Below are 16494 nucleotides of genomic sequence, written 5' to 3' on the forward strand. Positions count from 1 at the left end.
TATTAAACCTAAAAGCAAGCTATGACATTATCACCATTGCATAACTATTAACTGAATTACAGTTTAATTCTGGAATATATTTTCTGTATTTTATGTCAAACTCCTTGTTTTTTCCCGTCTGTGCTGCAGTCTCAGCGGGACGTTTCCCTTCAATGAAGACGAAGATATCAACGATCAGATCCAGAACGCTGCCTTCATGTACCCTCCTCATCCCTGGAAGAAGGTTTCCCAGGAAGGTACGTAACATCGCTGCTGAGTGGATCTTAAATTTGATCCAAAATCCAAAAAAGTTCTTCAAAGCTTGACCTCTAGCTTCACCCAAAAACATAGCCTTGAACATGAAAATAGCCCCGAAATCACCATCACCAAACCCACCAGACTCTATTCAAATAATCTGTACTTTTATCATCGTAAAACACACTTCATTCAAAGTTGACAGAAACTAAATAAAACTATCAAAAGCCGTCTTGGTTCATCTTTCCACTGTTCCTACAATCACCACTCTAGTTTGGTTGAAATAAATCCTTAATTCACCCATTTACATGTGGAAATATGCTGGCTCTATACACTCTAAAAGTCCTGATTATTTACATGGAGTCTGGTGAAAATATGCTGGCTCTATACACGCTAAAAGTCCTGATTATTTACATGGAGTCTGGTGGAAATATGCTGGCTCTATACACGCTAAAAGTCCTGATCATTTACATGGAGTCTGGTGGAAATATGCTGGCTCTATACACGCTAAAAGTACTGATTATTTACATGGAGTCTGGTGGAAATATGCTGGCTCTATACACGCTAAAAGTACTGATTATTTACATGGAGTCTGGTGGAAATATGCTGGCTCTATACACGCTAAAAGTCCTGATTATTTACCTGGAGTCTGGTGGAAATATGCTGGCTCTATACACGCTAAAAGTACTGATTATTTACATGGAGTCTGGTGGAAATATGCTGGCTCTATACACGCTAAAAGTCCTGATTATTTACATGGAGTCTGGTGTACTTTGGTGATGGTGATTTCAGGGCTGTTACATGTTAAACTAAAAGGATCTTACTCTTTAACTAAAAGGTCTATCTCTGTAGGGATCCTTTCATAATGTTGTCAGACACTTAGAATAATAATCTGAGTCTGTCAGCGCCAAAAACAGAACTTTTAGTGGACGCTAACGGACGCTGAACATTTGTCCTGTAGGGTTACATTACAGCTTGGTTCACAGCTCCCAACTTCGTTCTCGCTCGATACTGGATCAATTTCAAAGATTGTTGTTCACATTAGTCACTTAGACACAAATGCATCGCGATCAAAACAGGTTGACAAATACCCAAATTACCAATTAATGTCTCTTAAAAACCCTGGTTTTTAGAAACCTGGACAAGACAGCTGGAGCAATCCAACAGAAATCGGGATTATGTGGCATGTAAACACCTTATTCATGTTTCTGATCATTCTCAACCATGCTTGTAGGAGCGTCCGCAGGTTATAATTCCGTCCTGCTCAGTATACATATAATGTCTAAAAAAAATTGCGACAAATGTTAAAAAAAATCTGCAACTAAAACCCACAAAAACGTTGGAAAAATAACAAGAAAATGTGGAAAAAAACCTTTAAAAAAATGTAAGAATGCGACAAAAAAGTCTAAAAAAAAAAAAAAAAGAACCTGAAAAAAGGCAAAAATACTTGAAATAGGCGGAAGAAGGAAGATAAAAAAACTTTGAAAAAAAATAAATAAAAAAGGTAGAAAAAAAATACCCAACAAAAACGTCTTAAAAGGCGAAAAAAACATTAAAAAAAAAATTATAAAATGCAACAAAAAAAACACATATGTGCAACACGTCCTTGCAGTCCGTTGTTCTGCTGCTGCGTGACTCATGTGTAGTCGCCGTCATTGTCTCTAAATGTGTTTGTGTTGGCCGGGAATCGTCCTGTCGACTCAGAGACGGATTTAAATCAGCCTGGCTATCACGAAATTCAACGTTTTAGACCGATATGGTGATGAAAGTGATCCAAAATGAATGTCAACAAGAGACGCAAACCAACCACAAAGAGACACAACACGACTACATAGAGACACACAACCCAGAAAAGCTACAAATGTTGGAAGAAGATCCAAAAACTTTGGAAAAAAACTAAAAAAGGCACAAAAAAAAATTGTATAAAAAAAATGCAAAAAAAACCCGTCTAAAATGTATTTTCTAAATGCAAGAAAAATGTTAAAAAAAATATGTAACTAAAAACACAACAAAATCTTCGAAAAAATAACAAAAAAAGGCAAAAAACCCCTGAAATGCATGTAAAAAATGCGACAAAAATATCTATCTAAAATATCTAAAAAAAACAAAATTTTTTCAGATTTTTTTAGATATTTTTGTCGCATTTTTTTGGACATTTCTTTTACTTTTTTTTGCCTTTTTCAGCAAAAAAAGTGTTCAAATAATACTCGAAAAAGGCGCCAAAAATGTTGGAAAAAAAACTAAATCAGCCTGGCTATCACGAAATGTGTTTGTGTTGGCCGGGAATCGTCCTGTCGACTCTGAGACGGATTTAAATCAGCCTGGCTATCACGAAATTCAACGTTGCTGCATATTTCCCTCGTATCGTGCACACTAGTCAGCAGGTTATTATTTCTTCTTAATGTTGTATTAAGGGGTTTTCCTGCAATTATAAGGTTTAGGTGCAGCACTCGAGCCGAATAAAAGACTTATTCAGTTCTAGGGTGTCTGGGTAGCTCACCTGGTAGAGCGTGCGACCCATGTACAGAGGCTCGGTCCTCGTATCTGTGCCCTTTGCTGCATGTCGTTCCCTCTCTCTCTCCCCTTTCAAGTCAAAGCTGTCCTGTCAAATACAGGCTTAATCATACCAAAAATATAATCTTTAAAAAAGGCTTTACTCAGATCTAATGACTGTAGTTAGACGTCTCTAGCTTTAAGGTTTTATCTTTAGGCTTTCTGAGTGTTATTTATTGATTATCTGCTCTAGCTTTTCCAACGTTTTAGACCAATATGGTGATGAAAGTGGTCCAAAATGAATGTCAACAAGAGACACAAACCAACCACAAAGAGACACAAAGTGACTACAAAGAGACGCACAACCCAGAAAAGCTAGAAATGTTGGAAGAAGATCCAAAAACTTTGGAAAAAAACTAAAAAAGGTGAAAAAAAAGAAATGCAACAACAACGTCTAAAATTTATTTTTTAAATGCAACAAAAATGTTAAAAAAATATGTAACTAAAAGCGCAACAAAATCTTCGAAAAAATAACTAAAAAAGGCGAAAAATAACCCCCTTTAAAATAAATGTAAAAAATGGGACAAAAATATCTATCTAAAATATCTAAAAAAAACATTTTTTTTCAGATTTTTTTAGATATTTTTGTCGCATTTTTTTGGACATTTCTTTGACCTTTTTTTTGCCTTTTTCAGCTAAAAAAACGTCAAAAAAGTGTCCAAATAATACTCGAAAAATGCGCCAAAAACTTTGAAAAAAAACCTAAAAAAAGCAACAATGTTTTATAACGGAGTCACTTAAAAAAAGAAGTTGTATTGTGAAGATGCCGTGAACGTAGAGGGAAAATGACAAAAAAGAGACACAACACGACTACGTTGAGACGCACAACCCACAAAGAGACAAAATCACACGGAGCGACCGAAAACGTACGGGGAAATTGTATTTCTTTGTGTTGAAAAATGTGACATTTTCTTGAGAAACCCCCTCGCGCAAAATACACCCATGTCTTCCTCAACGCCAGAGAAAACGTGTGCAAGACGTTGTCCTTGCAGTCCGTTGTTCTGCTGCTGCGTGACTCATGTGTAGTCGCCGTCATTGTCTCTAAATGTGTTTGTGTTGGCCGGGAATCGTCCTGTCGACTCTGAGACGGATTTAAATCAGCCTGGCTATCACGAAATTCAACGTTTTAGACCTATATGGTGATGAAAGTGGTCCAAAATGAATGTCAACAAGAGACGCAAACCAACCACAAAGAGACACAACATGACTACATAGAGACACACAACCCAGAAAAGCTACAAATGTTGGAAGAAGATCCAAAAACTTTGGAAAAAAACTAAAAAAGGCAAAAAAAAAATTGTATAAAAAAAACGCAAAAAAAAACGTCTAAAATTTATTTTCTGAATGCAACAAAAATGTTAAAAAAAATATGTAACTAAAAACACAACAAAATCTTCGAAAAAATAACAAAAAAAGGCAAAAAACCCCTGAAATGCATGTAAAAAATGCGACAAAAATATCTATCTAAAATATCTAAAAAAAACAAAATTTTTTCAGATTTTTTTAGATATTTTTGTCGCATTTTTTTGGACATTTCTTTTACTTTTTTTTGCCTTTTTCAGCAAAAAAAGTGTTCAAATAATACTCGAAAAAGGCGCCAAAAATGTTGGAAAAAAAACTAAATCAGCCTGGCTATCACGAAATGTGTTTGTGTTGGCCGGGAATCGTCCTGTCGACTCTGAGACGGATTTAAATCAGCCTGGCTATCACGAAATTCAACGTTGCTGCATATTTCCCTCGTATCGTGCACACTAGTCAGCAGGTTATTATTTCTTCTTAATGTTGTATTAAGGGGTTTTCCTGCAATTATAAGGTTTAGGTGCAGCACTCGAGCCGAATAAAAGACTTATTCAGTTCTAGGGTGTCTGGGTAGCTCACCTGGTAGAGCGTGCGACCCATGTACAGAGGCTCGGTCCTCGTATCTGTGCCCTTTGCTGCATGTCGTTCCCTCTCTCTCTCCCCTTTCAAGTCAAAGCTGTCCTGTCAAATACAGGCTTAATCATACCAAAAATATAATCTTTAAAAAAGGCTTTACTCAGATCTAATGACTGTAGTTAGACGTCTCTAGCTTTAAGGTTTTATCTTTAGGCTTTCTGAGTGTTATTTATTGATTATCTGCTCTAGCTTTTCCAACGTTTTAGACCAATATGGTGATGAAAGTGGTCCAAAATGAATGTCAACAAGAGACACAAACCAACCACAAAGAGACACAAAGTGACTACAAAGAGACGCACAACCCAGAAAAGCTAGAAATGTTGGAAGAAGATCCAAAAACTTTGGAAAAAAACTAAAAAAGGTGAAAAAAAAGAAATGCAACAACAACGTCTAAAATTTATTTTTTAAATGCAACAAAAATGTTAAAAAAATATGTAACTAAAAGCGCAACAAAATCTTCGAAAAAATAACTAAAAAAGGCGAAAAATAACCCCCTTTAAAATAAATGTAAAAATGGGACAAAAATATCTATCTAAAATATCTAAAAAAAACATTTTTTTTCAGATTTTTTTAGATATTTTTGTCGCATTTTTTGGACATTTCTTTGACCTTTTTTTTTGCCTTTTTCAGCTAAAAAAACGTCAAAAAAGTGTCCAAATAATACTCGAAAAATGCGCCAAAAACTTTGAAAAAAAACCTAAAAAAAGCAACAATGTTTTATAACGGAGTCACTTAAAAAAAGAAGTTGTATTGTGAAGATGCCGTGAACGTAGAGGGAAAATGACAAAAAAGAGACACAACACGACTACGTTGAGACGCACAACCCACAAAGAGACAAAATCACACGGAGCGACCGAAAACGTACGGGGAAATTGTATTTCTTTGTGTTGAAAAATGTGACATTTTCTTGAGAACCCCCTCGCGCAAAATACACCCATGTCTTCCTCAACGCCAGAGAAAACGTGTGCAAGACGTTGTCCTTGCAGTCCGTTGTTCTGCTGCTGCGTGACTCATGTGTAGTCGCCGTCATTGTCTCTAAATGTGTTTGTGTTGGCCGGAATCGTCCTGTCGACTCTGAGACGGATTTAAATCAGCCTGGCTATCACGAAATTCAACGTTTTAGACCTATATGGTGATGAAAGTGGTCCAAAATGAATGTCAACAAGAGACGCAAACCAACCAAAGAGACACAACATGACTACATAGAGACACACAACCCAGAAAAGCTACAAATGTTGGAAGAAGATCCAAAAACTTTGGAAAAAAACTAAAAAAGGCAAAAAAAAAATTGTATAAAAAAAACGCAAAAAAAAACGTCTAAAATTTATTTTCTGAATGCAACAAAAATGTTAAAAAAAATATGTAACTAAAAACACAACAAAATCTTCGAAAAAATAACAAAAAAAGGCAAAAAACCCCTGAAATGCATGTAAAAAATGCGACAAAAATATCTATCTAAAATATCTAAAAAAAACAAAATTTTTTCAGATTTTTTTAGATATTTTTGTCGCATTTTTTTGGACATTTCTTTTACTTTTTTTTGCCTTTTTCAGCAAAAAAACCCTCAAAAAAAGTGTTCAAATAATACTCGAAAAAGGCGCCAAAAATGTTGGAAAAAAAACTAAATCAGCCTGGCTATCACGAAATGTGTTTGTGTTGGCCGGGAATCGTCCTGTCGACTCTGAGACGGATTTAAATCAGCCTGGCTATCACGAAATTCAACGTTGCTGCATATTTCCCTCGTATCGTGCACACTAGTCAGCAGGTTATTATTTCTTCTTAATGTTGTATTAAGGGGTTTTCCTGCAATTATAAGGTTTAGGTGCAGCACTCGAGCCGAATAAAAGACTTATTCAGTTCTAGGGTGTCTGGGTAGCTCACCTGGTAGAGCGTGCGACCCATGTACAGAGGCTCGGTCCTCGTATCTGTGCCCTTTGCTGCATGTCGTTCCCTCTCTCTCTCCCCTTTCAAGTCAAAGCTGTCCTGTCAAATACAGGCTTAATCATACCAAAAATATAATCTTTAAAAAAGGCTTTACTCAGATCTAATGACTGTAGTTAGACGTCTCTAGCTTTAAGGTTTTATCTTTAGGCTTTCTGAGTGTTATTTATTGATTATCTGCTCTAGCTTTTCCAACGTTTTAGACCAATATGGTGATGAAAGTGGTCCAAAATGAATGTCAACAAGAGACACAAACCAACCACAAAGAGACACAAAGTGACTACAAAGAGACGCACAACCCAGAAAAGCTAGAAATGTTGGAAGAAGATCCAAAAACTTTGGAAAAAAACTAAAAAAGGTGAAAAAAAAGAAATGCAACAACAACGTCTAAAATTTATTTTTAAATGCAACAAAATGTTAAAAAAATATGTAACTAAAAGCGCAACAAAATCTTCGAAAAATAACTAAAAAAGGCGAAAAATAACCCCCTTTAAAATAAATGTAAAAAATGGGACAAAAATATCTATCTAAAATATCTAAAAAAAACATTTTTTTTCAGATTTTTTTAGATATTTTTGTCGCATTTTTTTGGACATTTCTTTGACCTTTTTTTTGCCTTTTTCAGCTAAAAAAACGTCAAAAAAGTGTCCAAATAATACTCGAAAAATGCGCCAAAAACTTTGAAAAAAAACCTAAAAAAAGCAACAATGTTTTATAACGGAGTCACTTAAAAAAAGAAGTTGTATTGTGAAGATGCCGTGAACGTAGAGGGAAAATGACAAAAAAGAGACACAACACGACTACGTTGAGACGCACAACCCACAAAGAGACAAAATCACACGGAGCGACCGAAAACGTACGGGGAAATTGTATTTCTTTGTGTTGAAAAATGTGACATTTTCTTGAGAAACCCCCTCGCGCAAAATACACCCAAGTCTTCCTCAACGCCAGAGAAAACGTGTGCAAGACGTTGTCCTTGCAGTCCGTTGTTCTGCTGCTGCGTGACTCATGTATAGTCGCCGTCATTGTCTCTAAATGTGTTTGTGTTGGCCGGGAATCGTCCTGTCGACTCAGAGACAGATTTATATCAGCCTGGCTATCACGAAATTCAACGTTTTAGACACAGATACGGTGATAAAAGTGGTCCAAAATGAATGTGAACAAGAGACGCAAAGCGACTACAAAGGGACACCAAATGACCACAGAGACCCAAAACAAGCCCGAAGGAAACAAAAATGACCAAAAAGACACAACAAAGTGACAAATGTTGGAAGAAGATACAAAAAGTTCGGGAAAAAAAACAAAAAAAAGGCGAAAAAAATGTTTAAGAAAGACGCAACAAAAACGTCTACATTTTCTTTTCTTTTTTAATTTGACAAAAATGTTTAAAAAAACAATGCAACAAAATGCAACAAAAGGTTCATGATAATAACAAAAAAATGCGACAAAAATATCTTAAAAAATAAACCTGAAAAAGGCAAAAAAAAGTCAAAAAAGTGTCCAAAAAAAGATTTTATTGAGAAACCCCCCCGCGCAACATACACCCAAGTCTTCCTCAACGCCAGAGAGAACATGCACCACGTTGCCCTTGTTTAAGAAAGACGCAACAAAAACGTCTAAATTTATCTTTTAAATGCAAAAAATATGCAACTAAAAATGCAACAAAATCTTCGAGAAAATAACTAAAAAAGGCAAAAAAAAAAAAAACCTTCAAATTAAATGTAAAAAATGCAACAAAAAGCTATCTAAAATATTTTCGTTGCATTTTTTTGGACACTTTTTTGATGTTTTTTTTGGCCTTTTTCAGCCAAAAAAAACGTCAAAGAAGTGTTCAAAAAATACACCCAAGTCTTCCTCAACGCCAAAGAAAACGTGCAACACGTTGTCCTTGCAGTCCGTTGTTCTGCTGCTGCGTGACTCATGTATAGTCGCCGTCATTGTCTCTAAATGTGTTTGTGTTGGCCGGGAATCGTCCTGTCGACTCAGAGACAGATTTAAATCAGGCTATCATGAAATTCAACGTTTTAGACACAGACACGATGACAAAAGTGGTCCAAAATGAATGTGAAGAAGAGACCCAAAGCGACTACAAAGGGACGCCAAATGACCACAGAGACCCAAAACAAGCCCGAAGGAGACAAAAATGACCAAACAGACACAACAAACAAAGTGACAAATGTTGGAAGAAGATAAAAAATCTAAAAAAAGGCGAAAAAAATGTTTAAGAAAGACGCAACAAAAACATCTAGATTAATTTTTTAAATGCGACAAAAATGTAAAAAAATATGCAACTAAAAACGCAACAAAGTCATCGTGAAAATTAGAGGAAATTTATCTAAAATATTTTTGTTGCATTTTTTTGGACACTTTTTTGACGTTTTTTTTTACCTTTTTTCAGCAAAAAAAAGTCAAAAAAGTGTCAAAAAAATACACCCAAGTCTTCCTCAACGCCAGAGAAAACGTGCAAGACGTTGTCCTTGCAGTCCGTTGTTCTGCTGCTGCGTGACTCATGTATAGTCGCCGTCATTGTCTCTAAATGTGTTTGTGTTGGCTGGGAATCGTCCTGTCGACTCTGAGACAGATTTAAATCAGGCTGACTCACTCTCTCTCGCTGCTCCCCTATCCACCTCTTCATCCCGCTGCAGAGACTCCGGCTGCGCTTCAAAATAAACGTTTTCTGTCAGCCGCGGGAGGATTAAATGTCAGAGGATAAACTCTTTTAGTGCGTCAACAAAACTGCATTTGCAAAAGATCACTTCTTAAAGAAGATACTTTTAAATGGATTCTGGTATAGAAGTCATTTAGTCCATCCGCCCACAAACACGATTAAAGTTTTACAACGGAGACACTTAAAGAAAGAAGTTGGATTGTGAATATGAACGTAGAGGGAATATTACGTAGTAATGTAGTCAGTAGTCAGTCAATGCTTTTGATTGTATCATAGTTGTATCATACAGTCATCAAAACTGGCCAGTGCAACCCCCCAACCAAAAACCTTTTATAATTTCCTTTACAGAAATAAAGACATTTGCAAATTGTTGCAAAAAAAATAAATCACCAGAATGCTGAAAATGGAAGTGTTTGATGTGCTCAAAATTTCAATTTAGCTCAAAAGTGGAAATCTCAAAAAAGCGCCAAAGAATTCGAAGAAATTCGAAAACAAGGCGACAAATGAGTTGAAAAAACTATATTTTTTTCAAAAGTGTCCAAAAAACCTCAAAAGGAGACAAAAACTTCAGAAAAAGCACAGTTTTGATAATTGGGGGGTGGTTGTAAATTACGTCATAGTATATACACAGTATATATATATATATATATATATATATATATATATATACATATATGTGTATATGTATATATGTGTATATGTATATATATGTATATATATATATATATATATATATATATATATATGTATATGTATATATATGTATGTATATATATATGTATATGTATATATACACATATATACACATATATACACACACATACATATATGTATATATATATACACACATATATATATATATATATATATATATATATATATATATATATATATGTGTGTGTGTATATATATATATATATATATATATATATATATATATATATATATATATATATATACTGTATATATTATGAGATTAAGAAGATTTGTGCAACCTGCAACAACAACTAAAGAATGTTGAGAATCACACAATCTGGCCAAGAGTTGTAATGAGTGACATCGCCATCCTTCGGCCCCTCTGCCGCTGAAAAAACTCTCAAAACAAAAGTCCAGCTTTAAGCCAGGTCATGTGACTCGGCTGAGAGAGAGGGACGAGGGAAGAAGGGTGAGAGAGAGAGAGAGAGAGAGAGAGAGAGAGAGAGAGAGAGAGAGAGAGAGAGAGAGAGAGAGAGAGAGAGAGAGAGAGAGAGAGAAATATGTGAGAGAAAAAACCTTGAGAAGCAGCGAGAGTCCCGCCCGGCTGTTTCTTGGAAAGAGAGTTATAGAGGGACAGATTCGGGGTGTGTTGGGGGGGGGGTATTCTTGTGCAGGTCCATTCATGTGCATAATGCTGAGCGATGGAGGGCCCCCGCAGACCTGAGGGGCCCAGGGTCCCTGAGCTGTTCAGACCGCTGACCCCTGAAGAAATGTTAACATCATGTTAGCTTTGCTCATTAGCCCCGTCTGGCCCCGCACCACAGGGGGGCCCTGACCCTACATCCTCCCCTCCCTCCCTCCTTCCCTTCCTTCCCTTCCTTCCCCTCCCTCCCTCCATCCCTCCCTATATCCTCCCCTCCCTCCCTCCTTCCCTTCCTTCCCCTCCTTTCCCTACATCCTCCCCTCCTTCCCCTCCCTCCCTTCCTTCCCTTCCTTCCCCTCCTTCCACTCCCTCCCTCCCTCCTTCACTTCCTTCCCTCCCTCTCTCCCTACCTTGCCCTCCTTCCCCTCCCTCCCTCCCTCTCTCCCTCCTTCCCTTCCTTCCCCACCTTCCCCTCCCTCCCTCCCTCCCTCCCTCTCTCCCTACCTTGCCCTCCCTCCCTCCTTCCCTACCTTCCCCTCCTTCCCCTCCCTCCCTCCCTCCCTCCCTCCTTCCCTTCCTTCCCTCCCTCTCTGCCTAGCTTGCCCTCCTTCCCCTCCCTCCCTCCTTCCCCTCCTTCCCCTCCCTCCCTCCTTCCCCTCCTTCCCCTCTCTCCCTCCCTCTGTGGGACACTCGCTCCACTCCAACATTTATGCCTGTAACTCTTGTGTTTTCGTCCCCGTCGAGCTTTATGCAACTTTTAGTTCTTCTGGGTCAAAATGTAAAAATAAATCCAACTTTTTGGTCGTCTTTTTCGACACTTTTGTCACTTTTTTCGAAGTTTCTTACAATATTTTTCTGTGCTGTTTTGACGGGGGGGGGTTAAGCTTTTCCCATGTTTTTTATGTTTTTATCACTTTTCCTGGCATTTTTGAAGATTATAACAACATTTTTGTCACTTTTTCAAAGTTTTTGTCACTTTTAACATAGCTTTGATATTTTTTCAACGTTTTTTTCACTTTAAATAATGTCTTTGTCACTTTTTTTTGGTACTTTTTTGACATTTTTTTCCTACATTTCTCAACGTTCTATTATCAATTTTTCTTTACATGCTATAAAATGTGAATAAAACACCCAAATTCAATGAAAGTAGTGAACTGATAATTTATTTAACTTGTGAAGAGCGTTGTATGGAACCATCCACGTTATTTTTTTTTTTAAATTAGGTTGAAAGAAATTGTAAACTTGCGACGTGCCAGCTGCCATTTCGCACCAATGAGACGCGACGGTGTATCATCTCCATTAATACTATGTTTTTATGATAATTCAGAGCCGTGGTTACCTTCATAGGCTGTGTACCTGTGTTACAACATTATCTGGGTCACATGACAGTAGGGTTGGGTATCTTTCGGGTTTTTACCGATACCGCTAAAACGATATATGCTAAAACGAGTTTTAAAACGGTGCCTGAACCGATACTTAAAACTACATTGTGTAAGAATCATCATTTACATTTGGCATCCCATTCTTCAACCAGCATTTGTCGCAAGTCAGCCAATGTGGTTGTGTTGGTCACTCTGGCATGAACAGCACGCCCAAGCTGATCCCACAAGTGTTCAACGGGGTTGAGGTCAGGACTGCTGGTTGAAGAATGGGAGGCCATCCCACAGCAGTGTGTGATCAGGCTGGTGACCAGCATGAGGAGGAGGTGCCAGGCTGTTGTGGCTGTGTATGGTTCTTCCACACGCTACTGGGGCTCCTGTTTGTGAAATTAATAAATTGTTAAATTGCCAATATGTCTTGTTTCTTCAAACTTCAATCATCCAATCCACCAAACACCCAACAAGTCAATGGCAGAATACAACCTGATCTCACAGAATTCCGTGAAATGAACACGGCCCCTTTAACTCAAAATCTGTGGCAGTTTCACGGAATCGCAAAAATTCCATGATGGGCCCACGGAAGAATTCCTTGAAATAAACACGGCCCCTTAAGTTAAGGAACTTAAGTTAAGGAAACGGTCGAGGGTGGGCTTACGGTTCCGTGACACACGGGAATAACGGGGCGGAAAAGATGAAAGCGACTTTAGGAAACTTGACATGCGGGACACGAACCCCGGTCTCCTGAGAGAAAGTCCTGTGTTTGACCCATCCATCCCCACCACCAACCTCCTTACGCGGAATTTCGGCCTTACATACTACTCGCTACCGTAGTCACTCTTAATGCTATGTCATCTTCTCATTGACTTTACATTGGCATTGTTTTCCGTGGTGGCCACATGGATTTTTCACACATGCCGTGCCACCACCACGTAATGCGCTGTTAACAATTCGTGATCATTTCACGGGATTCTGTGCGACCAGGCTGCAGAATAAGCTGTTTGGCATTGCCAGAGATTTGGCAAATTTTTCATGGGCACAACCCACATACTCATCGCTGCTGCTCATTCCACAAATGCATGGGAGGAGGGGAACTAAACAGGCTTTCCAACGGTATATTTATTGCCAAAAAGCATTGTTACCACAGAGAAATAATCTACCAAACACACATTTCCTTACTTTTTCTGCTAAGGTTAAATGAATGAGACAGACAATTGATTTTACGTTATAATTTGGAATTGTTACAGCTCTACTCATCACTTCCTTCCATCCTTCCTTCCTTCCTTCCTTGCAGCTATTGACCTGATTAACAACCTGCTGCAGGTAAAGATGAGGAAGAGATACAGTGTCGACAAGACCCTCAGTCACCCCTGGTTACAGGTAAGATTCACAATAAAAATCACACATTTATTCTGAAGCATTGTTGCTGAATTTATGTGAATGTTAAATTAGCAAACTTGAGAGAAAACCAACAGAGAAAAAAAGATCCCTCCTCCATCCTCACTCATAGCTCCTCAGAGATAACTCCTCCTTCCTCGCTCATAGCTCCTCAGAGATCCCTCCTCCATCCTCGCTCATAGCTCCTCAGAGATCCCTCCATCCTCGCTCATAGCTCCTCAGAGATCCCTCCATCCTCGCTCATAGCTCCTCAGAGATCCCTCCATCCTCGCTCATAGCTCCTCAGAGATCCCTCCTCCATCCTCGCTCATAGCACCTCAGAGATCCCTCCATCCTCGCTCATAGCTCCTCAGAGATAACTCCTCCTTCCTCGCTCATAGCTCCTCAGAGATCCTTTCTCCATCGTCCTTCATAGCTCCTTAGAGATCCCTCCTCCTTCCTCGCTCATAGCTCCTCAAAGATCCTCCTCCATCCTTGCTCATAGCTCCTCAGAGATCCCTCCTTCCTCGCTCATAGCTCCTCAGAGATCCCTCCATCCTCTCTCATAGCTCCTCAGAGATCCATCCTCGCTCATAGCTCCTCAGATATCCCTCCTCCATCCTCCCTCATAGCTCCTCAGAGATCCCTCCTCCATCCTCACTCATAGCTCCTCAGAGATCCCTCCTCAATCTTCCATCCTAGCTCCTCATGGAGCAGAACGACTTCAGGTTCAAGCGAGGAGGTATAAAATGATGGACATGGGATGTACCCCTCCACAGCAGAGGCAGAGCCAGACACGTTTAAAACATTCGGACTCAGCCCAAACCTTGAGGGAGGTGGGTCCTGCGCCGTGCTCCATTTACAGCACTTGCACTATTTGTCAAGCCTTTGATTAATGCCTAAATATCTGTACACATCATACTTGTTTTTACGACGCTTTCAATGTTTTTTTGACGTTTTTGGTTAGCTATTTTTCAGCGCTTTCTTTGCTGTTTTGTTGTCTTTTTTGAATGTTTTTTTTTGGCGCATTCTGTGATGTTTTTGACGCATTTTCAGCTCTAAGGTCTTGCTACACCGCAGATGCATTCTGGGGTTGTTTGCATTTCTTTGAACCAATCACAATCGTCTTGGGCGCTGCTAAGCTCCGGACGCAGCGACGGTAGAAAGCGACAAAAATAAATAAAAAATTAACTGTCAAAAGAAGAATAAAAAATGACGAAAGGGCGACAAAAAGTTATCAACTGAAAAACATTTAAGGACTACCAGATATGGTTTAATGTCTGAGGGTGTGTTTGGTTTTCCCACCATGACAACCAGATGTGGTTCACTGTCTGAGGGTGTGTTTGGTTTTCCCACCATGACAACCAGATGTGGTTCACTGTCTGAGGGTGTGTTTGGTTTCTCCACCAGGACTACCAGATGTGGCTGGACCTGAGGAACCTAGAGTCCCGGATGAACGAGCGCTACATTACGCACGAGAGCGACGACATGCGCTGGCATCACCACGCGCAACTCAGCGGCCTCGACTACCCGGCATACCTCGACAACGGTCCCCGCTGCGACGGCGGTCAGATGGCGGAGCGTTGCCATGGCGAACAGGAGCTGGAGACCCTCAGCGAGAGGGTCAGTGAACTCTGAGGACGACAAGGAAAACGCCAACCGCAACAACACATCTAACAAAAGCACAAAATCAAAACGAGGGAGGAGACATTTTAAAAATCCGTTGAATCCTAACGACTACTAGCAAAACACAAGTTTAAATGTTCTTTCATTGACTGCTTAATTCACAGCCCATTGAACCAAATAAGGGTCGTTTATTAGTAAGATATAGAGCTCATCAGTGTTGTTTCCGGAAGTACAAATCCCGGTAATTTTCTTTTGATTTCTAACCCAACACATTCTCACTCCCATTGTGTCAAAAATTGACGCTTGGTCCGGTGCCTTTGGCGTTTGTTGTTGACGCAAAAAGTCTCCTTTAGCATCATATTTAGACGCGCTTGTTCGGGACTCTGGGCGTCACTTTTTAACGCTCTGGGTCGGGACGTACGTTTAACTGACATGCAGCAGAAGAATGGGACAGTTAGGTTTAGGGAAAGATGGTGGGTGGGGTTACAAAACGTACGTTTTTGTGACACGAGGGACAAGAACTCCGGTCTCCTGGGTGAAAGTCCTGTGTTGTTTGACCCATCGACTACCCCAAAATATCTCCTTACGTAGATTTTTGGTCTTTCATACTACTCTCTACTGTTGTCTCTCTACTGTTGTCTCTCTACATACTACTCTCTACTGTTGTCTCTCTACCGCTGTCTCTCTACATACTACTCTCTACTGTTGTCTCTCTACTGTTGTCTCTCTACATACTACTCTCTACTGTTGTCTCTCTTCTTACTACTCTCTACTGTTGTCTCTCTATGTACTACTCTCTACTGTTGTCTCTCTACTGTTGTCTCTCTACATACTACTCTCTACTGTTGTCTCTCTTCTTACTACTCTCTACTGTTGTCTCTCTATGTACTACTCTCTACTGTTGTCTCTCTACAACCCGTTCTCATTCCGAACTCGTAAAATAAGGACGTTTGGACAGTGGCTGTCAGCGTCTGATGTGATGAAAAAGGCGTCTTTCAGCGTATTGTGTAACGCACTGGGGAGAGCAGTTAGATAGGATTTAGCGAGTAGTATGTAAGGGCGAATTTCCGCATATGGAGGTTGGTTGGGGGGGTGGATGTGTCAAACAAACACAGGACTTTCACCCAGGAGAGCGGGGTTCGCATCCCGCTTGTCACGCTTGCTATAGTCGCTTTTTATTTTCCTCCCGCGTGTCACAGAACCGTACGCCCACCCACGACCTTTTCCTTAACATAACTGCGTCAAAAGGGACGGCAATAGTCCCGACCAAGCGCGTTTACTTATAGCGCTAAAGGGACGGCAATAGTCCCGACCAAGCGCGTTTACTTATAGCGCTAAAGGAGACTTTTAGCGTCAATAAGAATGACAAAGGCACCTGACCAAGCATCCATATTTTACGAGATGAGTGTGAGAACCTGTTGTCTCTCTACATACTACTCTCTACT

At 39.4% G+C, this 16494-nt stretch overlaps 1 protein-coding gene across 3 annotated transcripts in view; it reads left to right on the forward strand.

Annotated features, from left to right (window-relative positions):
- The window catches only part of prkd1 (protein kinase D1), a 94088-nt gene extending 78462 nt beyond the window's left edge, over positions 1 to 15626 (forward strand). For 2 of the 3 annotated variants that reach the window (XM_035994839.1, XM_035994841.1), the window contains exons 19-21: positions 130 to 236; positions 13341 to 13426; positions 14834 to 15625. In XM_035994839.1, coding sequence (XP_035850732.1) covers positions 130 to 236; positions 13341 to 13426; positions 14834 to 15061 — 421 coding nt within the window. In that variant the 3' untranslated portion in view covers positions 15062 to 15625. Of the gene's footprint in view, positions 1 to 129; positions 237 to 13340; positions 13427 to 14833 lie in introns of all 3 variants that reach the window. The other variant, XM_035994840.1, reaches the window with a different exon arrangement.
- Positions 15627 to 16494: the final 868 nt, after the last annotated feature.

This window comes from Sander lucioperca, chromosome 18 (genome assembly GCF_008315115.2).
Source record: "Sander lucioperca isolate FBNREF2018 chromosome 18, SLUC_FBN_1.2, whole genome shotgun sequence".
NCBI lineage: Eukaryota > Metazoa > Chordata > Actinopteri > Perciformes > Percidae > Sander > Sander lucioperca.